Source organism: Hypanus sabinus, chromosome 19, assembly GCF_030144855.1.
Source record: "Hypanus sabinus isolate sHypSab1 chromosome 19, sHypSab1.hap1, whole genome shotgun sequence".
In the NCBI taxonomy this organism is placed as follows: Eukaryota; Metazoa; Chordata; class Chondrichthyes; order Myliobatiformes; family Dasyatidae; genus Hypanus; species Hypanus sabinus.
This window is the reverse complement of record NC_082724.1, coordinates 23,249,526-23,273,979: the sequence shown is the minus strand read 5'-3', so window position 1 is coordinate 23,273,979 and position 24,454 is coordinate 23,249,526. Positions and strand designations below refer to the sequence as shown.

The window sequence follows — 24,454 nt, the reverse complement described above, 5'->3', positions numbered from 1 at the left end:
GCAATGCTTCTTCTAAATGAATAAAATATTCAGTCATAAAACATATACCTAATTCTTTCTTCCATTGGATTCTCTTGGCTTCCAGCTGATCTTTTGCATTTTCTCTTTCCCCAAGGTTTCCAAAAAGACCATCTTTGGTATGGCTGATTGCACTGCTTGAAGTCTCCCTGTTCACAAATAAAAATAACATTTCTGACACTCATTTTAATGAAAGATTTTCAGTTCAATTTGAAACTAAATGAAATTAGCTTTTGTAGGCCAATGTAATTAGACTAATTGCGTGCAATCCCAGAAAGTAACATTCAAACAAATTCAAGTTTTGGAATTATTACAGGAATAATACTTCAATGTTACAAAATTGAAAGACGGTTATACTCTGGCTATAACCAATTAAGTAAACCCACAGTACATGAACAATTACTCCACTACCCCAGCTATTCAGTGAACAGAAATGTAGTCATGCTTAACAGAAGTCTCAGGTAAATAATTTCATTCAGTCAGGATAGGAATGAACCACTGCATCTTCCAAACCTGAAAACTCTTATTACAGTAAAAAACAAAGGCAGCAGGTAAATGGGAACACTAACTGACAAAATCCCCCTTTAGACCATATAAACCCATATACTGCCGTTCCTTGATCATCATTGAGTTTGAAACTTGAAACTCCTTACACACAAGAGCTGAGGTATGTCACAGTGATGAATTACCCTCATCCTGGAGGAAAATAAATGTGACACCCCGAAATAAATGAATAAAGTCAGCAGCTGTGGCCACTGGGTCAGGAGAAGCAGTTGCTGTCCCTGCTTTTGATGACTATTCAACCAACCTTTGTTGGAATGTGTTTATTAAACAACATTGGAATAGACTGCCAAACTTTACTATCTATGAAAAATGCCTAATGCGATAATCAAACAGGAGGAATGAAGTCTAATTTAGCATAAATAACACCTTCAAAAGTAAAACCAACAAACACAACCTTAATATGTCATAGTTGCAGAGTCATACAGCACAGAAATAGACCCTTCTGCTACCACGTCCATGCTGACCTAACTCTACTAATCTCATATATCAGTAATTGGATAATAACTTACTATATCCTGACAATTCAAAACACCACTCCTGATGTTTCTTTAATATTACCTACATTATAGCTTATAAATGGCCTCTGAATGAAAACAAATCACAGAAGTCCTTTGACTCTCTTAAGTTGCACCTTAAACCTACTGCATGTTTTGTCTTATAAGTCTCTACCATGGGGTAAAATGCTTCTTACTATCTACCCTTTCTGTGCCCCTCACAATTTTGCAGTTTTATCAGATTTTCCCTCACCTCTTCTGTTGCAAGAAAAACAAACTTTCCTACCCCATCTCTTCTCAGAAACATTCCACTGGAGGCAACATCCTAGGGATTTTCCTCTGCTCCTTGTATGGTGCAGAAACAATTTTTCTGTGGTGTGGCAACTAGAATTGCACACAATATTCCTGTTGTGGCCTAGTATTTTACAATTATTGTACCAAGTCCTCCCTGCTCTTATACAGTATGCCACAGCTAATTCTTCAAACATTTATACAGTCTTCTGTGTGTCTGCTTGTTCTTGTGTCCAATTCTTATTTGACATCCCCTCTCAATCCAAACTGGACATTCCTCACACTTATCAGGATGAAATTCCATTCGTCATTGTTTTATCCATTTTAGCAACTGATCAGTATCATCCTGTAGCCTAAGCCAACCTCTATCAAAAATGCCACCAACTTTCTTGACACCGCTAACTTATAAACCACTCCTCTGAGACTGATATCTAAGTAGCTAAGATACATAACAGAAAAGATTCTAGTGATCCCTGTGGTACACCACTGGACACAAGTTTCCAATTACAAAAACTACTCTCCACCAACACCCTCTATTTCTAATTACAAAGCTAACTGTGGATCCAATTTGCTCTGGAAGCCATGGGTTTTGACCTTTTGAACCACCCTTCCCCACGGTATCTTGACAAAAGCCTTACTAAAATCCATGCAAACCACATTAACCTCATCAATATATTAATCCAAGATCTAAGAACAAATCCATGCTGGCAATGCCTACCTTCCCAAGTGTAGATTAATCTTGCCCTTCAAAATTTTTCCATTAATTTCCCTACCACTGGCATTACACTGATTTGTCTAAAATTAACCCTTCAGCAGATTTTGAATAAAGTATTTTTGTCACCTGGATCTTCAACTGTGGCTAGTAAAGACTTAATAAACTTGTCAGGGCAATTTAGAGTGGAAATTCTGGCATTTACACCAGTAGATGATGAAGAAAAGGTTATATACTTCCAAGTTAAAATGGTTACTGGGGCTTCAATGAATTCAATCGCAGAACAAAAATCTCTTTTTAAAATTACAAAAGGAAATCTCAATTCTCTTACTTTAAACATATTCCAATCAGTAAAAATTGAGAATTTTGAAATATGGATAAAATGACTCAGCTATAAAATAGCAACAATTGCAAATGAGTAAAATGCAGAGTTGTTTAACACTGAATATGCATTCCAAAGAACAGGAGTACAAATGGAATTAGTACTTAAAAAAATAATGCTATCAATACACATTGGCACCATGGACTGATATGTGGTGAGAAACAGAGATGGGGAGACAGCAGCTTCCATTATATCTAACTGGGAGGGCAGGAAAAAAAAAACTGGGGGTTCTGAGTCATTTTCAATACATGCAGCAAATGCTGCCAACTTCCAATAAAAGTCCACACTCACTGTGCTAGTAGGGTACAGCCCTGACCACCAATCATTAGTGTTGATAAGTCAAAGTTGTGTTTATTATTATATGCAGAAATAAATGTATCCATAGGAGCAATGGAAAACTTAGCTGCAGCAAAATCGTAAACACATAGCATTAAATATACAACATTCACAAGGAAAACTATACAAAATTACACAAAAAATTTGAACAAAAGAAAATGGCCATGACAGAATGATGTACCTTGCGATACACCAGACACATCATTAGTGGTGTAATCCAGGGTCACGGGGGGGGGGGGGGGGGGGTATCAGGTCTTTCAATATCAGACACCCTCGCTTGGGTGACCCATTCAGGGTTGGCCACAGATTCTGCCACAGATCACTCCTCCTGAACCACAGCCATCTTGAGGCTCACTCTGTTGCCTCTATGGTGTTCCTGATGGCTTTCCTCTTCTGGGGTCCTGAGATGCTCATCTGGCTGTAAACTCAGCAGAGGGATTGACCAGCAAACACTCTGCAGTCCACCGCTTTGGTCATACAATGAGCCACCACCCCTTGCTGCAGCACTCCTCCACCAAGTTTTGGTACTTTGTCTTTTTCCTTTCATGGGCCTCCTCCATCCAGTCTTCCCATGGAATGATCAGCTCCAACATGACCACCTGTCTAGATGTCTCTGATAGTAGCAGTATGTCTGGCCTAAGCACTGCTGAGGAGATGCGCTCGGGGAATCTGAGCCATTTCCCTAGGTTGACTCTCAATTGCCATTCCTTTGCTGTTCCTAAGAGGTGGGCATGCTCCTTAGATTGCAGTTCTCCCTTGCCTTGATAAAAACAATTGCTTGCTTTGCTGGCGACAGAGTTTCACCTGGAGAATGGTTGCGTACAAGGTGTTAGCCACTGTCTTCAGCAACTGGTCATGGCACCAACAATAACGGCCCTCCATAGGGCTTTTGGGCAGCAGCTGATGATGATATGCTCTTATGTCCCCTTAGGAGAGGGAGCAAGCACGATGGTGTTACGGCCTTGCCCCAGCAGTGGAGGTTCGCTGGGCTTGGCAAGATGTCATAGACCGACTAGATCAGGTCACATAGCAAATGATACAAAATTACACAGAAAATTTAGAAAAAAAAGTGGCCAAAGTGTTGCTATACTGATGCAGTGATGCGAGTTGTATAGATTGACCTGCTCATGCAAGCCTGCCCAATACAAACTCACACAAATAGTCTACTGCTAACCAAAAAGAAATTCACTGCAGCAGAAACACCAGCAGAGGGCAGGACTGTAATTACAGAGAGTGCAAAATTTACCACCAAGTTGGAAGCAATGCAGCACAGCCTAAGCTTATAGGTTCTTTTAAAGTATGGGGCTATATTCCTCTGAATGTTTAGAATGTGGGATCAATAACATAACAGCAAATTATCACATTGTGGGGTTTCAATATATTCTAAGATTCCTTATACAAGCAAACTTTTCTAGCATCAGCTTTCTTTTACAACAGAATTCCATATATTTTACTCTAATAGTGAACTTAACTGTACTGGCTATCTAATCTAGTTCAATGAAGGATTTAAATCTGAAACAGAGTTTTGTTTCTCAAATGCTGGTTGACCTGGTATGCATTTCCAGAATTTTCTACTTTTACTATCATCAACCTCTGCATGAGCAGAATGGTGCAACTGTTAATATACAAAGGCATTTATTTTTTCTTTGTTTCAGATACTTACTTATTACCTGTATTTTCAGTTTGTATGATGTCTGCTTGTTCGACATTTGCTCCAGCTGTCGTAGCTGCTTGGGGTTCTTGACATGAACTATCCTCTGACATCTCAGTATTGTTGGAACCAACTCCATGCAGCAAGGCTGAATTATCCCCCTTTTTAAGCTCCTTATCTGTGACTTCCGTTTCCTTAATTCCATTACCTATAGAAAAACAAACTAATTTATTTAACATCATTTATCCATGGAATGCTCTGCCACAGACGGCTGTGGAGGCCAAGACCATGGATATATTTAAAGTGAAAATTGATAGCTTCCTGATTGGTCTGGGTCATCAAAGGTTATGGTGAGAAGCCAAGTCTCTAGGGCTGAGTGGGATCTGGGGTCAGCCATGATGGAATGGTGGAGCAGACTTGATGGGCTGAATGGCCTAGTTCTGTTCCCATGTCTTATGGTTTACTTAAAGCAAAACATTTATTATCTCTGTTGTGAATGATTCTTTAATTGAATAAATTAGCTGAAAATAAATGTGATCATATTCTATTTGGTCAAAGAGTAAGTGCTGATATTTATTTTCTATATTACTGTTAAGTATAACCCAAGTGTAAAGAGGGTTTCTTCTTTTTGTTAACTAGCAGGAATGCTAATTTACTGATAACGAGAGTGGTATTCCTTTGTAAACCAAATGGGGATTAATGTTCTTTCTTCTGAGTCTGTAAGCTTTTGTTGACGGGCTTTTGGGCAGATCGGCGCGAGGGGGTCGAGAGAGAGGACGCAATGCTCTAAGCTGGGCGAGGATCGGACCCCAAAGGGGGGTCCGAGGCCGGGAGTTTCTCCGAGGGGGGGGGGGGGATGAAGCTAGATGTGCTTGGTTGACCACTCGGAGGGTCCTGAGCTGTTTGGAGAGTCAAGGAGTTCGGAGGGTCCTGAGCTGCGAGTCAAGGAGTTCGGAGGGGATCGAATGGTGGCCAGAAGACTTCAGTAATTGAGCTCCAACGGTTGTGCACGAAGTGGTTTGGACTTTGATAAGTTTGGCGCCTTTTCTTTAATTTTCTCTTCATATATACTGTATCATTATTAATCACTTAGTTATCGTAACCTTTATAAATTGTACTCATTTAATCGCATATGGTGTACTGTCTGGTTTTGGGCGAGGTGGGGACATCACACAGCATCCACACCAGCTGATTACCCAGTTTGGCGGGGCCGAAGGCTGCTCCCCCTAGACAAGAACGAGCTGAGCGAGCCTGAGGCGACCCAGGGGGTTACATTGTGGGGTGCTCGTCTGGGGTTGATTTCTGTGGAAGCTGTGTGATCACCCTCTTTAAATTGTGTCTGCGGCGAAGAGCTGGTGTGCCTTTGTGGGTGTGCGATTGCTGGTTATCGCTGTGTGTGTGTTGGGTGGGGTGGTTGCTGTTGGTAGCAATTGCCGTTGTTCGAGTTCCGACTAGTGCTGACGAAATGGTGGTGGGACCATGGGTTGTCCGTACTGTTTGGAGAGTGAGGAGTGACAGGTTGGGATGTTTCAGCAGTGGTGAGCTCCACCCGGTTATTGGAATAATGTCCAGCCCTAAAGAGGCGGAGGCGTGGGCGGAGCGGACCTCTCAGTTGTTGGGTGAGTGGCAGTGCTTGGCTGAGGAAAAGCGACAGGGACGGGTTGAAAGTTTGAGTAGGCGGGCTGGTGACTTTGTTAGAACTGTCAGGCGCAATTACCTCGAAGTGACCGCTGCCAGTTCTGGGAAAGTGTGGGAAAATGTGTGTGGTTCGACTGGAAGTCAAATGCCGCAGCTGGGGGGCTTATTATATCTGTGGCAGGAGATTGGTGGGAAGTTTTTAGGGTATCCCTTTTTGCCTAGGGGGGCAGATAAATTGCTTGTGGTGCCAAGGGGATCTGTCAAGGGGATCAGTTGTTCCGTTGATTCGAGAGGTGTCGGGAAACTTAGAGGAGGCCCAGTGGGGGAACGGCTTGGGGTCTCTGGGGGAGCACGTTCCCAGCAATGTACCAAGGAACTCCCGAAAGGAACAGACCCTATTCCTGAAGGCTTAGAGGGGCCATGCGCACAGGTGTTGTTACGGATGGATGGAAGTCAAGTTAAAGCCATCCTCGGCACCGGGGCGCCGGTGAAGTTGCTGTACAGTTTGTTTCATAACCGTTATTGGAAGCATTTACCCTTGACAACATTGAGGACACTGGAGATTCGGGGTACCAGTGCCGGTGATTATCCAGACAACGGTTGTTGGTCAGTGAAAATGGAGTTCTTAGAGGCAAATGTGGAGGAGACTGAGGTTCATGAATCGTTAATGCTGATGTGTCCGGACCCTGTTGAGACAGGCAGCGTTTCTGTTCTAGAGAGAACCAATATCCTGCTGGTGCGCTTGGGGGCCTGCCCGGAGGAGGCGGGTGAGCGCTGTTTGGAGGCATTGTCGATGCACTCAGGGTTTCGAGCTGCTTGTACGGACGTGTGTAGCAGCATTGGGCTGATACTGAATTCAAACAAGAGCCAGTGGTGGTACGGCCTGGGGGAAGTATCTGATGGTGAGACCCTCTTCGTGGATGCTGCGGAATACCACAAGGGAGGGGAGTTGACTGCTGAAGACACCTCGGAGAGAGAGAGGTTGCGGCGACTGGCCCCTACAGCCGTGGAAGATGTAGGCAGCGTGTGTATGGATTATATTGCGTTTAAGAGGCGCACTGTCAGTGACCAGAATATGGCCCTGAGGGCCAGAGAGGCGATGGCCTGTCTGAGTGGTGTGAAGTGGTTTAAGGTGCTGGATCTGAGGAGTGGATGTTGCCAGATCCCGATGAGTGGGGCCAACAAGGAGAAGACGGCCGTTATAAATTCCCTAGGAGTCTTCCGGTCCGAAAAGATGCCACAGGGCATATCTGGAGCCCTTGCAACCTTCCTGCGGGGCAGGTGGAAGACCATAGGGGATGTGGAGGCGTTTGGAGTTTTGGTGTATGTGGATGATCTCTTGGTGTTTGGATTTGCCTCAGGAGAATATGAAGTGAGGTCGTTGCAGGAGCAGCTGAGAACTACCGAGTTAAAGTGTTTTCGGGACACGTGCCAGGGCTGGCGAAGGTCGCAGCTCGTGAATGACTGTCTCTACGGAACCAAGTTTGAAATGAAGACGGAGAGACTGGAGAAAGTGATCTGGAACCATTCGGAAGACTTACAAGTTGGAGAGAATGAAGAAAGTTGTCTGACTGAGGGTAATAGCAAACTGAGAACCCGGAGAGGGGAGTTTGCGGAGGTGAAGAAATTACAGACAAATCTCAGAAGAGAGAAGCGGAGGCTTGAAGGGAACCTGAAGGTGACCATCGACAGTTCAAATGAAGTGCTAAACCTGAAAGTTGATCTGGAAGAAGTCATGAGGAAGAAAAAGCTGGAGAGAAGTGCAGTGAATACTGAACAGGAGGCTGAAGAGACTGCGGGAGCAGTACAGGCCACGTGTTTCCATTTGGAGAAGATCAAACAGCAGCTACCGATCACAGGAATGAGGAAGAATATAGATTCGATGGATGATGTGCTGGATGTGTGGTACATGCTGCCTTTTGCTGACTTTCCCTCGATTGAGGAAGAGACCCTTGGCCCTTCTCCCATTGAGTCAGGTGTAGCGGGGAGGGTTAGCTGTGTGCAGTGTGGGGCATGAGTGAGAGGTTGAGAGAGGAGTTGGTAGTGCTTGGGTTTGTACGGTGTGTTGGCAGGAAAGGTGGTGAGTTATTTAGTAGTCATGAGGACATGACTTTTATTTGGTGGAGGGAGAGTGTAAAGAGGGTTTCTTCTTTTTGTTAACTAGCAGGAATGCTAATTTACTGATAACGAGAATGGTATTCCTTTGTAAACCAAATGGAGATTAATGTGCTTTCTTCTGAGTCTGTAAGATTTTGTTGACGGGCTTTTGGGCAGATCGGCGCGAGGGGGTCGAGAGAGAGGATGCAATGCTCTAAGCTGGGCGAGGATCAGACCCCAAAGGGGGGTCCGAGGCCGGGAGATTCTCCGAGAAGGGGGGGGGGGGATGAAGCTAGATGTGCTTGGTTGACCACTCGGAGGGTCCTGAGCTGTTTGGAGAGTCGAGGAGTTCGGAGGGTCCTGAGCTGCGAGTCGAGGAGTTCGGAGGGGATCGAATGGTGGCCAGAAGACTTCAGTAATTGAGCTCCAACGGTTGTGCATGAAGTGGTTTGGACTTTGATAAGTTTGGCGCCTTTTCTTTAATTTTCTCTTCATATATACTGTATCGTTATTAATCACTTAGTTATCGTAACCTTTATAAATTGTACTCATTTAATCGCATATGGTGTACTGTCTGGTTTTGGGCGAGGCGGGGACATCACACAGCATCCACACCAGCTGATTACCCAGTTTGGCGGGGCCGAAGGCTGCTCCCCCTAGACAAGGACGAGCTGAGCGAGCCTGAGGCGACCCAGGGGGTTACACAAGTTATAGCACTGATTTCAAAATATTTTGTATTGGAACAATCCAAGCATGAGGATTCTTTCATGCTTGTTGCCCATTTATACTAATCCCATTTGCCTGCATTATCATAGGCTATTTTTAAGTGCTTGTCTAAATGTCTCTTAAATACAACAATTATTCTTGCTCTGGCAGTGCAGTCCAGATATCAACCACTTACCATGGAAAAGAAATTTCCCCCTCAGATCTCCTTTAAAATTCCTTCCTCCTACCTTAAACATATGCCCTCTCACTACTGTAATACTACTGTAGGAAAATTATTCTTACTATACACTTTATCTATGCCATTATCACACTGACCTGCATCAGGCAGGTCAGTGGCACCATTGTTCGCTCCGAGGCTGAGCAGGGTAGGGAGCATTAATGACAGGAGACTTGACAGTTAGGGGAGATAGACAGGACATGGTGGATGCAGACGAGATGCCAAGATGGTGTGCTGTTTCCCCAGGTATCAGGATCAGGAATACGTTGCAGTGACTGTAGAAAATTCTCAAGATGGAGAGCGAATGCTAGAGATAATTTTACACATTGGTACAAATGACATAGACAAAACATGGGATGAGCTCCTACAAAATGAATATAAAGAATTAGATGAGACATTAAAATGCAGAACCTCAAGGTAGCGATCTCTGGATTATTTCTGATGCCACATGCCAGTGCAGGAATAATAAGTTTGGCCAGATGACTGAATTGCTCAAGAGCTCATGTAAGGGGTAGGGATTTAGGTTCTTGGATCACTGGAATCTCATCTGGCAGAGGCAATCTGTACAAGAGGGATGGGTTGCACTTAAACAAGAGGGGGACCAATATCCTATTGCCTCTGCCACCAGGGAGGAATTAAACAAGATTAGCAATGTAGTGGGGCTTGAGAGAGCCAAGTCAGTGAGCAGCAATCAAAGTGTGTAAGCCTAGAATTAGGATAGCTATATTTACAGTACAACGACAGGTAGGACCACTGCTTTAAAATGCATCTATTTCAATGTACATAGCTTAACAAGTAAGCAAACGAACTGAGGGCTAGATTGCCATGTGATCCATGGATCCCTCGATTAATGGTAGGAGTCTCTGGCATATAAAAGGTTGGGAACCCCTGCTCTAGGGACTGAGATATTGTAGCCATAGCAGAAATATGGGTAAGAAAGGATAGGAATGTTCCAGAATACCAAAACTTTAGGCACCACAGAGGCAAAGAAGGAGTTGCCACTCTGATGAGGGAGGACATAACATAGAAATCTACAGCACATTACTGGCCCTTCAGCCCACAATGTTGTGCCAACTCTGTAACCTACTCTAGAAGCTACCTAGAATTTTCCTACCTCATAGTCCTCTATTTTTCTAAGCTCCACGTACCTAAAGTATCTTAAAAGACCCTATTGTAGCCACCTCTACTACTGTCGCTGGCAGTACATTCTATGCACCCACCATTATCTCTGACCTCCCCCTTGTACCTACTTCCAAGCACCTTAAAAATTACACCCCCTCGTGTTAGCTATTTCAGCCCTGGAGAAAAAGCCTCTAGCTATCCACATGATCAAGCCTCTCATCATCTTATACACCTCTATCAGATCACCTCCCATCTTCTGCCACTCCAAGAGAAAAAACCAAGTTCATTCAACTTATTCTCATAAGGCATCCTCTTCAATCCAGATGACATCCTCGCAAATCTCTTCTGCACTCTCTCTAAATAGTATAACACAGGATATTCTTGAGGGATTATCTAATGAGCCCATTTTGGTAGAACTTAGAAATAAGAAGAGGATGATCACCTTGAGAGGGATATATTATAGACCTCCAATAGTAGCAGGAACTTGAGGAACAAATATGTATAGAAATTGCACAAAGTTGACAGAATGGTAGGGTAGTGCTAGTGGGAGACTTCCTGTTATTGACTGTTATCGCCCAGTGTGCAAAAGGCCTGGATGGGTGGAATTCGTGTTGGATTATTCAAGGCAATTTCTTCACACAATATATAGAGACACCGACTGGGGAAGAAGCAATACTGGACCTCCTCTTAGGGAATGATACAGGATAAGTATCTGAAGTGGCAGTTGGTGAGAACTTAGGGTCCAGTGACAATTCTAATAGCTTTAAAATAGTAATGGCAAAAGACAGAACAGCTCTACAGGATAAAGTCCTGAACTGGGTCAGGGCTAACTTTGAGGGCATCAGGTAGGATCTAGCTGGGGTTGTCAGGACATTTTCATTTCATTTAAAGACAAGGGAACAGTTGGCAAGTGGGAGGCTTGTAAAAGAGTCATATCAAGAGTTAAGGAGCAGTATATTCTTGTTCAGGTGAAGGGTAGACATACCAAGTTCAGGGTATGCTGACTGAGGAGAGATATAGAGATTCTAATCAGAAAAAGGAAGAAGCATTTTTGGGCAGCCGGGTATAAATGAATCCTTTCACAAATATAAAAGTTTAAAAGTAGATTTAAGAGAGAAATTAGGAGAACAACATGAATGTATTAGATGGATTTGGCAGACAGGGTTAAAGATCATTCCAAAAGGTTCTTCAGTTATATTAACAGTTAAAAGGGTGACCAGGGAGAGACTAGGTCCTCTTGAAGATCATCAGGGCTGTCTATGTGCAGAGTCTATTTTTCCCTCAGAGGACACCAAAGTAATGATTTATAGTCATGATTACAAAGTAATAAGCGGTGCAGGCTTGAAGCATATTCACATGATGAGGATGGAGGTATTTGCAGCCTTGAATTGCATTAAGTCGGTCTAATCCCCAGTCTGAACAGGTACACCGCTTAACCTTAGTGGAGGGCAGGGAAGAAATCACAGAGGCTCTTGTGGACATACTTACTTCATTGCCAGCCACTGGTGAAGGTTCAGAGAACTGGAGGGTTGCTGATGTTATTTTATTGTTCAAGAGGGTAGAAAGGACAGGCTAGGAAGCTATAGATTGGTGAGCCTGACTTCATTTATAGTGGGGATGTTACTGCAGGGAATTTCAGAGGAATGAGACTTACCATCACTTGGAGAGTCAAGACCTGATGAGGAATAGTTAGTAAGGTTTTGTGCATGGGAGGTCATGTCTGACAAATCTTTTAGAGTTTTTCAAAGAGATAACAAAGATAAAGATAGGGCAGTGGATGTTGCCCATATGGAATCTGACGAGATCCCACATGGCAGGCTGATATAGAAGATTAAGTTGCATGGGATTCAGAAGAAGCTAGTGAGGGAGTTTTAGAACAGGTACAATGACAGAAAACAGCGGGTGATAGTTAAAAGCCGATTCTCCAACCAAAGACCTGTGAAGAATTGGGTGCTTCGGGGGTCTGTTATTCATAACTTATGTAAATGATCTGGATGGCACAACCTTTGATGCCTTTACTAATCAACAATTAGATTTAATATTACTGGCATATGTTGTGAATTTGTTTTGTGGCAGCTGTACAATGCCACACATAATAATAAAAGTATATACATTGGAATAAATATTTATAAAACATTAGCAGCGCTAAATAAAAGGGAAGAAAAGTGAGGTAGTGTTCATGGATTCATTGTCTATTCAACAATCTGATGGCAGAGGGGTAGAAGCTATTCCTTAAATATTCAGTGAGTGTCTTCAGGCTCCTGTATCTCATCCTTGATGGTTGCATTAAGAAAAAGGCATGTTCTGATTGATGGATGCTGCCTTTTTGAGGCATCAGCTTTTGAAGATGTCCTCAGTGCTGGGGAGACTAATGTCCATGATGGAACTGGCTAAGGTTACAATGTTTTGCAGCTGTTTCTGATCTTGAGCAATGCCTCCTCCATACCAGACAATGATGCAACCAGTTGAAATGCTCTCCTACAAAGCTCCGTTTTAAATATACCCAATGACTTGGCCTCCACTGCTGTCTGTGGCAATGAATTCCACAGATCCACTATCCTCTGACTAAAGAAATTCCCCCTCATCTGTTCTAAAGGGACGTCCCTCTATTCTGCGGCTGTGCCCTCTGGTCATAGACTCACCCACTACAGGAAACAAATGTTTCCCTCCACGTCCATTCCATCTAGGCCTTTCAATATTCTATAGGATTTAATGAAATCCACCCCAGCTCATTTAGTGGGTACAAGGACAGAGCCATTAAATGCTCCTCCTATATTAAACCCTTTCATTCGCTGAATCATTCTCATGAACTTCCTCTGTATCCTCTACAATGCCAGTCCATCCTTTAAAAGTCTATGCTTTTATTTCTTCTACCAAAGTGCATGACCATAAACCTCCCTACACTACATTCCATCTGTTGCTTGTTCGCCCATTCTCCCAATCCAAGTTCTTCTGTAGACTCCACTTCTTCAACAATACATAGTCTTCCACATATCTTTGAATTATCTGCAAACTAGGCCACAAAGCCATCAATTCCATCATCAAAATCATTGACATGTAACATAAAAAGAAGCGGTCCCAAAACAGACACCTGCAGAACTCTTAGTAGTAACTGACAGCCAACCAGAGAAAGTCATCTTTATTCCCATGCTTTACCTTCTGCCAGTCAGCCAATCTTTTATCCATGCTAGTATCTTTCCTGTAATACAAAAGGCTCTTATTTTGTCTAGCAGCCTCATGGGTAGCACTTTGTCAAAGACCTTCTTAAAATCCTTTGTCTATCCTGCCTGTTATTTCCTCAAAGAATTCCAACAGATTTGTCAGGCAAGATTTCCGCTTAAGGCAACTCTGCTGACTTTGGCCTATTTTATCATCCGCCTCCAAGTACCCTGAAACCTCATCCTTAATAATGGACTCCAACACCTTCCCCACCATTGAAGTCAGGGTAATTGGCCTATAATTTCCTATTTCTGTCTCCTCTTAAAGAGTGGAGTGACATTTGCAATTTTGCAGTTCTCCAGAACCATTCCAGAGTTTTGTGATTCTTGAAAGATCAATACTAATGCCTCCACAATCTCTACACAGTAGTGAAGAAGGCATTTAGTATGCTGGCCTTCATCAGTCAGAGCATGGAGTTTAAGAGTTAGGGTACTATGTTGCAGTTAAACATTTGCAGTATTGTCTAGTTTCCCTGCTAGAGGGAAGAAATTGCCAAGCTGTAAAGATGCAGGAGAGATTTACAAGGATGCTGCTAGGGCTAAAGAACCTGAGTTATAGCGAGAGGTTGACCATGCTGTATCTTTATTCCCTTGGGGCGTAAGAGAATGAGAGGTGATCCTATAGAAGTTTAGAAATCATGAGGGGTATGGATAAGGTGGATGGTCATTGTCTTTTCCTCAGGGTTGGGATTCCAAAACTAAAGGGCACAGATACAAGAGGGAAGGGATTTAAATGGGAGCTTGAAGTAACTTCTTTACACAGAAGATAATGAGTACCTGGAATGACCTGCCTGAGGGAGTGGTCAAGTATCTGGATAGATACGTAGAGGGAAGGACAGAGGGTTATAGATTAAACACAGATAACTGGGACAAGTAGGGAGAATGCTGTGGTTGGCATGGACCAAAAGACATGCTTCTGAACCGAATTACTATGCTTTACAGCTTTCATTGCATAACACTGATGAATATGTTTGTAGGCTTTATCCTGACATGCTAATTATCTAGTTTCAGCTAATTGGTTAATGTTGGATGGTGCAATTGATTTCAGGATTTCAACAAGGAGAGATAAAACAGAATTGGTCAGGAGTTTATAAAATCAATATCCAATTACTGCTTTTAAAGAGGGATCAAGTTCATTTGTAAATCTTTCTCCATTCACCCCACCACCATTTAGCTAAAAAGTAAATCACTTTCTGCCGAAGTCTGAATGCACGAATTGTACACACAATTGTAATTAACCTTGTGTAGGCACAATTCAATTATCCTTGTTATAAAGTTGGACCACTTATTCTCTTTCATTGTTCACATCAGGGTGCTGGATATGCAACTAATTACAATTCACAATACAAGTTTAGCATCACAGATGAAATCTAATTTCTGGATCTTTGATCTCCAAATTTGTACGTGAATCACAACTGTTGGAGGAAATATCAAAGGGCAGTAAATCAACAAGAAACTTAGAGATGCTGAAAATCTGAAATAAACACACAAAAAAACTCAAAATACTCAGCAGTTCCAGCATCAGAAACAGAGTTAAAATATCTGGTCAAAAAACTTTGGGCCTCCCATATGGTGATAATGAGGACCAACACAAGCAGAGGAAGAACACTTCATTCTCCATCTTGGCATCCTGCATCCTTTCAAACTAGGCACTGAATCCTCCAGCTTTAAATAACTTGCTTTCTCTGCTGCAAGACTAGCTACCTACTTCTGCTGCAAGTCATTCATGTGTAATATTGTTCCATTAGCACAGCTTTATCTGCCGGGCAGGAATCACAGGCCATCTATTAGAAATATATTATACATTATGCTGTTTTGTCTGTTAACATATTTGACAACATATTCCCAAGACAACCCCTGCCTCACCCATCACAGATATCCTTTGTCCAATTAGCTCCTCTTACTACTTCCTCTCCAACTTCACACTATTTCTTAAAATTTTTCTTCCTCAGATCTGATGAAGGGTCTTTAACTGGAAGCATTAATTCTGTTTCACTTTCCACAGATGCTAGTTGACCTGTTGAGTATTTCTATCAATTTCTGTTTATATAAAAGGGTTGTTGTTGATGGTGAAGCAAGTGGAGAAAAACAAAACGTTCAAACATTCGATTTAGTCCAAGTTCCAAAACTGCAGTATACAAATCAGATCATGATCATCACACTGCTGAGTTCCTCCAGCATTTTGTGTGTGTTGATCATGACACCTACCTGCTTTTGTACTTTTGTCCCTTTCCTGCTTTTGGTTGGAATTTTTGTTTGCTTGACTTACAGATGACAAAATCTGTTGAAGTTGCTTTTGAGTCAGACATACCAAATTTTCTCTCAATTCTTCAGATGAGATCTTATGTTTCTTTGGAGCCTTTTGCTTCATTATGCCAAGTTGCTTCACAGAAGTCTTTGTTCCAGGCTGTCTACTTAAGGGAGTTGTTTCACAATTGCTTTTACTTTTGTTGTCTGCTTTCTTATCTGTAATCCATTGTTCCGTACTTTCTCCTTTCCCAATGGTGTCAGTTACAGGTTTCAGCAAAGGCTTCTCAGTCTTAGAATTATTCTCATGAGACGAAGCAACTTGTAAAATTTGCTTTGACTTCAGTGGATGTATTGTCCTGTTCTTGTATTTCATCTGAAAATATTTAAAACCATCAGCAAATGTTATTCAACCTACTTTCAATATATTTAAGAGAAATATATTTAGATGTCCTATTTCAATAACAATGCATGTTATCATATTCAACACAACCCGCCTGTGTAATGATTCTGCCTAGTCGTTGTTTAGGTATCTTATCTGTAACATTTCCCCATATTAATTTTGACATCATTCTTTCATTACTCTTTGATTTCAATTTCACTTATCTTGTTTTTCCAAAGGAAAAACAATTCTACTTGTCTACTTTTAAAATGCTGACAGAACTGAAGTCATATCATTTCAGCTATATAAGACAATGCATAAACAGCATTCTAAACATTTCCCCATGTAACACACACAAAATGCTGGAGGAACTCAGCAAGGCATCTATAGAAATGAATAAAGCAATAAAATGGACTTTTAAAATCGTAAACCAGCAAGTTGTTGTCTCCCACTCGCTGTGAAAATGAGGGACACCTCCCTCTCCCTTGCCAGGGAGATAGAGAACCTGTGGTTTGTCGAATTTCAGATGAAATGAGAAGCTTTTAGGGTAACTTTGGTCTGTGTCTTTACTATTGCTTGGCCTGGTGATGGTACCAGTGCATGTTATTTTTGCTGGTGGGGGGAGGAGGGATCGTTGCTCAATGCCACTTATGCGTGGTGGGGACTTTGGATTCTCACGTTTAACTGTCGTTCATTCTTTGGGGCATTTCTCTGTTTTTGTGGATATTTGTGAAGAAAAAACATTTCAGGATGTATATTGCATACGTTTCTCTGACATTAAATTTGACTTTTGAACCTTTCAATAAATAGTCAAATTTTTGTTCTGAGACCCTTCTTCAGGAGTCATGTACTCATTATTTCTTGGAACAATGGGAAAATGAACAAAGGAAGAGAGCGATTTTAGGAGGATGCACATGGAAGATCAGGGCAGAGGGAGTGAATTAGAGGGAAAAATGAAAGGAGGAGATGGGTTGACATCTGCTTCAGTGGAGGTGCATTATCTCATTGGGTATTCTCCTCTACTGTGGAGAGCTTGTTACATCATTAATGGATGGTGAGCTATGTGTGTGAATGTCCATTATCTTTTAAGCCTCATTAAATAGAAAAGACTGGAAAGTAACAGCTTCAGTTGGAGAATCATGCAATTCTCTCATCAGGAAGGGATACAATTGATGGTTGCCTTCGAGAGAAAAAGGGACCAAAATACAAATGTGTAGATTCAGTCAGAAGGGACCTACTTTAACCCAAGCCTGGGGATGGGACATGAGCATGGTGAGTTAGGGGTGAATATAAACATACCATTAAATTTTTTTTGCAACAGAAAGACAGAGAAGGCCTGATTTTGTTATGAAGGGGAAAGCAGAGAATTGAATGTGGCAATTGCAAATCACTTCCAATATAGAAATAACAAAGGAACTTGGATCTCTTACCTTCTTAGTTTCCTTTGATGAAACATCTGTAATAAGATCAATAAAAAAGATTATAGTTTCAGATTAAATATGCATTGCTACAACTCACTGGTTTGCACTGGACAGTGTGGCTTGGCCCTTTTCCTTAGTTTCTCAATTGCAATAAAAGTATCACTTAATTGCAATATTAATTGTATTTATGTAAATGAGAAACCACATTCAAGGGAGAAAATCTGTAATCATAACAAGAGGTGAATTTAACTCAGTGATAAATAAGAATGGTGGGCAGAGGAGCATCCAAAAATATATTATTCTTCATCACCATACAGCTATCCTGTTTTTCTTGAGTGGAGAGGGAAGAGGGGCTTAAGAGATAATTATTTTTTAAAAAATTGTAAGACATCTGCTCCCTGTTCCAAAAAATATTAAAAACAGTAAAATCCAAGAAAATTAAATTGTTTCAAATACAATGAAACACCGATAATCCACTTTTCCACAATTAATAAATCCCAGGGTGATGACTGTCAATGGTTCCTCCAACTCATCTGGAAAACTTAACATTTAAAAAAGTGAATTGAAAGTGTATTGAGGTTGAAGAGAAATGACTGCTAATAATCCATAAAACTTGTCAGTCTTGCATCAAGGCCTGAAGCATGCCAGACTATTTGAGCATTGGTATAGCTTCCCAACAATTATTTTTAGAAACTTCAACAAAGAAGTCTGTCATTTTCATTATTTAAGAAATATGATACCTTATGACATTACTCACAAAAGGAATACATTAAAAATTTCCAACCAAGTAGCAAAAACTTGACATGCTAAATTTCTGTAGCCTCCTGAGAAAGCAGAGGAATCATCACCTTCCTGAACATCACCCTCTTCCTGAAGGTACAGTGAAATTCTGAAGTAGAAAAAAAAGCAGTAACAATCCCTTGACCTATCGACCACCTATCTGAATTTATTATCCTGTTTCAGCTTTCTCACCATATGCCACAAACTCACTGACTATTAATAATATTTAGCTCCTTGATTTAACAAGTTGGCCACCCACCAAAGCCAAATTATTAAATAAACTTGAAATAAAAAGTTAGATATATTGCTGACAGTTAATGAGATAAAGAAATATGGGATGAAAGCTGTAAGTGGGCACTGAATTTGGATGATCATACTGAATGAAGGGTCATGCAGACTCATTTTGCCCTACTTTCAATATTTTTAACATTCTATTTCTCACTCCACTATTAGCTTCAAGCAAAAATACTAAACCAAGTTCATGGAGACTGTCAAAAAAATTTATCAAGACTGACAATTAAGACTCGTTGAAACAAAAGCACCAAATTATTTCACCTGTCCTGATGAAGAATCTTGGTCCAAAGTATTCACTGTTCATTTCCCTCCATAGATGTTGCCTAACCTGCTGAGTTCTTTCAGCATTTTGTGTGTTGCTCAAACTACTTGCATACTAAACATTAGAAAGCAATGTATGATAGTTACAGAAAAGCATCAATCGTGTAACAGTTGTGACTACTGGCAGGCAATTAAACGATTACATCAAACACTCAATTATCCAGCAATCCACAACCAGTACATTATAGATATAATCACTTCTGAGCTGGCACCTGTGTAGCATTGAGGGAGTTCAGGACCCTACATCAAGTGGAATTGATCACAACCAGCACATACCAGGAAACAAATGGTTTTTTTTGCGATAGGACTAGGAAATGCCTGTCTGATGCTCAAGCTCCATCTTTGCCATCTGTTACCCTCGGAGATGAGTATTCCAAATACAATCCTGTCCACCCATAAATATTTAGCTTTTAAAATGGTTGTCAACCAACTCTTTGCTGGCTAAACCCTAAATCTACCCTTATTTCCATTCACTCAACATGCCTATGTTTACCCAGTCTATACTGACAAGTACAGGGACATGCAGCAAACACAATATTTATACTCTGTGGCCACTATATTAAGTACTTCCAGTACCCTAAGATTCATGTTCTTCCATGCATACACGGCAAATCCAAGAAATAGAATCAATGTAAGACTGCACCCAACAGGATGGACAAACAACCAAAGTACAAAAGGCAAACAGTGCAAACACAAAACAATAATAATAGTGGTTTGGTTAATCAATAAAAGGCAGAGAGTTGAGATAAATCAATGTTTCTCTGTCAGTGGTGAGCAGAGTGCCACAGTGGTCAGTGCTGGGCCTGCAACTGTTCACAATATACCTTTACAATTTGAAAGAGGGGACTGAGTGCAGTGTTTCAAAGTATGCTGATGATTGGTAAATGTGAAGTCATTCACTTAGGAAGGAAAAATAGAATACTGTATCAGATTATTATTTAAATGGTGAAAGATTGCAACATGCTGTTGTGCAGAGGGATTTGGGAATGCTTGTGCATGAATTGCAAAAAGTTGTTTTGCAGATGCAACAGGTTATCAAAAAGCCAAATGGAATGTTGGCCTTCATTGCTAGAGGGATTGAATTTAAGAGAGGGAGGTTATGCTGCAACTGTACTGGTGAGGCCATACCTGGAGTACCGTGTGTAGTTGTGGTCGAAGGGATTAATCTACGAGTCTCTTGGGTCTATACTCACTGGAATTCAGAAGAATGAGAGGGGATTTTTTTTAGAAATATATCCAGTGAAATTATGAAAGGGGTAGATATGATAGGCAGAAAAGTTGTCTACAGTGATGAGTGAGACAGGGCGAATATAGCCTCAAAATTTGGGGGAATGGATTTAGGATGGAAGTGCAGCGAAACTGCCTTTCACAAAGAGTAGTGAAGCTTTGGAATTCTTTGCCCAGGGAAGCAGTAAATACAGTTAGATAGATTTTTTTCTGCACAACAGGAGGAAAAACTGCAAGTAGTGGAGCTGAGTCCACGGCCAGATCAGCAATAAAAACAGAGCAGGCGCAACAAGCCAGTTGGCTTACTCCTGCTTCTATTTCTAATGTTCATATCAAAATTGTTGTTTTGTGGTAGCAGTGCAGTGCAAGGTAGTAATAATAAAAACATAGTATTTATGTACCTGTTAATAACTAGTTGGGATATATGTATTTCACTAGTTCATTCTGGGATAGCTATGGGGTGAATATTCAATGAAACAAAAATAATAGTAAATATTTGCAGAACAAAATTACATGGGTAACTATAGAAAATTGAAGTCTCTGTCTTACCGAGAAATCAGTTTATGGATACTTTTCTGGAATGAATCCTTATGTAACCCATGGAATATCTATACAATTTGATGATGTTAATAAGCAACACAAATTCTGTACTTTTTCAATGCTACCTAACAACTTAAACTGATATTTTAGCTGCATGAAATTTGCTTATATAGTTCAACTAATTCATACTTGCAAAACTTCTGCTATGGATTTTCCATGATTTAATCTGACTTTGAATGAAATCGAAATACCAGTACTAAGATAAAACAAACTCAGTAAATCAACCAATTGTACTTATATGTTCTAGTAATCTAATAATTACATATTTTGCTTTCAGGTACAGATTTCATAATTGCAGCCACCCAGTAGGCAGGAAGATTTTCTCTCACCTCCCCTTAAATTTTCCATTCCTTTAAATCTACATTCACTGTTTTGTAAGGTTTGTTAAAGGAAGTAGGTTTTCCCATATACTCAATTTAGATCTCTTTACTTTAACTCAATTTAACTCCTTCAGTCTCTTCTGTCACATAGAAAACACCACTTTATACAAATTCCTTATAACCACAAATTTCTAGTTGTAGCCAAATCCCCACATTTCATTTCTGCACCCTACCTAAACAATCACATCTTTCCTATAATATCGTAACCATACATGGACTAAACAAACTGTAACCTAACTATTGTTATTGTAATAACATTCATACTCATATTCTATAGGCTTTATACATATATGCTTGATTTGTGAAAGACAAATTAAAATTAATTGATGGAACTTCTTTGGCTCAGATCAAAACTGAAAATTTACAATGTGTAAGCATTTACATAAACACACAGGGAAGCCTCCAATAACATACAATTACTTAAAACAAGAAAATATAACCCCAATGCATCCAAAATGATGTCAATGGATGAACAGTAAACACTCAAAATCAACTACTGAAATTAAGACTTACCATAAGGTGCTAAAATTAACTTAGGTTTTCCATTCAAAAACTGTGTTTCAAGCTTTAAACCATCCCTACAAGCAAGCATAAATTGTTAGATGCAGCTTACAATTCTGCTGGACTAAGACTGTATCCTTCCTGTTTACTGTATATAATTTTTGTATTTATTTTTATAGAAGTAATATGTAGTAGAAATGGCCCAGTTACAACTTGTTAATGTTTCTTAGTTAAAATTAGTATGTAATGAAAACAAGATCTGGTTAAAATATGAATCTTCTTGTCCCTGTGGAGGTTGTGAATCTATTATACAACTGGGTAGCCGACGGATGCATGTGTGAAATTGTTGCTTTTTATTTGCAGTACAAAATAAAGAACAAAATATTGATTTTGTTCTGCCATTTCCTTCTCATACATGGTGCATAGATTTCCTCCAGCAAGCCAATCAAGATCAGGAAATACTGATTTTGCAAATCAGATGTTGGTCAAGAAAACAAGTGAATGGAGTTCTCGGAATGGAGTTCTGAAACTGAATTTTACACTCTCTTGCTCAGTAGTACTCAAACTCAATGACATTGCAGCAATCTGGATTCTACAGCCAGTCCTTAATTGTTTGTCAGTTGTTATTTATTGCTGCTTAAAACATCAACAAAAACAACAGTATGGGAAAATGCTAATGCATTTATTATATAATGCAACTCAAAACAGCCTCAACTCAGTATTAGGACTTTTATCTGAGTCACAAATTGGGTTCAAACAGACTCTGGAAATCTGAGCATATGGTTTAATACAGGACTGACAGCTGGTGTTGACTTTCAGATGGGACATGATTCCAAGTCCTCAACTGCTTAGAAAGCAAAAAATCCAACGGCACTAGCTGGGGAATCACAGGGACTTATCCTAATTACTGCAAAACCTATGAAACCAAGTCATCTTATTACTTCAGAACAATACCAACCTGCAGAAAACACAGAATGTTCTCAATTGGATTCAGATAGAATGCCGCCACTTTGGCCAAAAAGCACAAGTGGCGTAAAAAGTTCCAAAACCGTGGGAAAAAATATTCTCAAACAATACATAGCATATTGTCCTTTATACAATCTGATGGCAATACTAACAAAGAAGTGATCTCATGAGTCTGAAATTGAGCAACGGAACCCAAATGCACTAATAATCATTGCCACAAGCAAAACATACGACACCTTTATTTGATTTTAAGTTGGACATGACTATGCACCAATCGGAAAGGCAGCAAACAATCCTACATTACAAATCAGTTTCCTAGCCTTGAAATTTACATCTTGTCTCTCCACAATTTGCAAATGTTCTATATCTGTTTCTCTACTGAATCTGCCAAATGGATTATTTTAGTTTCATTTAAATTATCCAACAGCGCAGATACCACAAAAAACTTCGATAAATTCTTTGGTAATATATCATTTACCTGAAAGTACAGTTCCTATTTTTATTTAATGCTCAAAACTAACGACAACTGCCATGATGATCCTATACATAACTGAAAGATTGATAGGGGTGGGGCTCCTGCTTCTATTCTTGTGTTCTCAAAACAGAAAACCAGTTTTCCAGAATCCAGTATGTTTTCCAATAGGAAAATTCCGTATATCTTAATTCATAGCATACTTAAAGGTCAGTCAGAGGAAAACCTGTAAAAAAAAGCATAATCGTATCCACACGTGTGACAATTTGCCTCAAACAGCGCCTCCGAGTCGCAGTGCGGTAATCCCATTTCAGGATGTAAGCATATTGTCTGGAACACAAAAGCGCAACACGGAGGGACTGTTCTGAATTATACTTAAAGGGTTCACTCGTCGGTTTTGCGTTTACACAGATTGAAGAGCAAAGAACTCTCATTATGTATCAAGATAATCAGCCGGTGTATCTCGCCAATTGTAGATTAGTAGGCCCTCCGTTGATCCGAGTCAACCATGGATGTTAAGTCCTGTCTACTTAAGCCAGGGTAGTACAATATGAGGAACGAGCTGTTGTCCATGCAGCAAGCTCCCTCTCGCCACGCTGCATATGAATCCAAAGGAACGTGCGGCAACTCCGAATTTTACCTCGGGGTTTACTCCCGAAGACTTCCCCGTGAGTGGGTATAGCCACAAGGCAGCCGAGGTTTGAGATCAGTTTTCCTTCTCCTACCTAGATGAACTGCCAACCACAACTGACAAGCCCCATCCGCCCGAAGAATTGCAGACTTCGCGGGTAAATAAACTAAACCCAACAAAGTAACACATTAGCTCATGATACTTTAAATTTGTCAACAAGTCCTTCAATCAGAACAATGCAAGACGTAGCAATCTAAATAAGACGCGTGATTTAATGCAATAATTCTGATTTCTGATCACCAAATACACAAGAAAACCACTAACAGGAGGACTCGTTTTTATGGATCGCCCAGCCAACCACCCTCAGCTCAGATTCCAAAACCAAAGAAACAATACGTTGCCTACAGCCAACTAAGAATGATTTAATGAAGTAACAAATTACCCTAAATTCATGGCACAGTGGTCACATTAGCTGTTTTGATGAAAAAGATTAAATAACCGGATCGACACCTCCCCAAATACCCGATCTTGACCACGGCTTCGTCACAAACTGCATCTCGGTTGCTGGCCACATAAAAACCTAGCCTCTGATTGGTTCTTTCTGCAGCGCAATTCCCACCAACCACTAGCCCAGTTACTTCGATGTTCAGGTGCGCATGTCCAGTCTTGTAGTTTTTGGATTGTTCTTTGGCCTGAGTATTCAAGTAGATCAGGTCATCGCGATTGAGAGGTAAACTGCCTTTTCAAGTCGATGAGCCTGAATCAG

At 40.7% G+C, this 24,454-nt stretch overlaps 1 protein-coding gene across 3 annotated transcripts in view; it reads right to left on the bottom strand.

Annotated features, from left to right (window-relative positions):
- ccdc66 (coiled-coil domain containing 66) overlaps positions 1-24,253 on the bottom strand; it is a 79,520-nt gene extending 55,267 nt beyond the window's left edge. Inside the window, exons 1-6 of one of the 3 annotated variants that reach the window (XM_059944164.1) lie at positions 24,131-24,253; positions 21,632-21,696; positions 17,526-17,551; positions 15,675-16,089; positions 4,461-4,656; positions 49-167 (exon numbers count right to left, since the gene is read on the bottom strand). In XM_059944164.1, coding sequence (XP_059800147.1) covers positions 49-167; positions 4,461-4,656; positions 15,675-16,089; positions 17,526-17,551; positions 21,632-21,696; positions 24,131-24,141 — 832 coding nt within the window. In that variant the 5' untranslated portion in view covers positions 24,142-24,253. Of the gene's footprint in view, positions 1-48; positions 168-4,460; positions 4,657-15,674; positions 16,090-17,525; positions 17,552-21,631; positions 21,697-23,697; positions 23,738-24,130 lie in introns of those variants that run through there. The other 2 variants (XM_059944166.1, XM_059944165.1) reach the window with 2 other exon arrangements.
- Between the last annotated feature and the right edge of the window lie 201 nt (positions 24,254-24,454).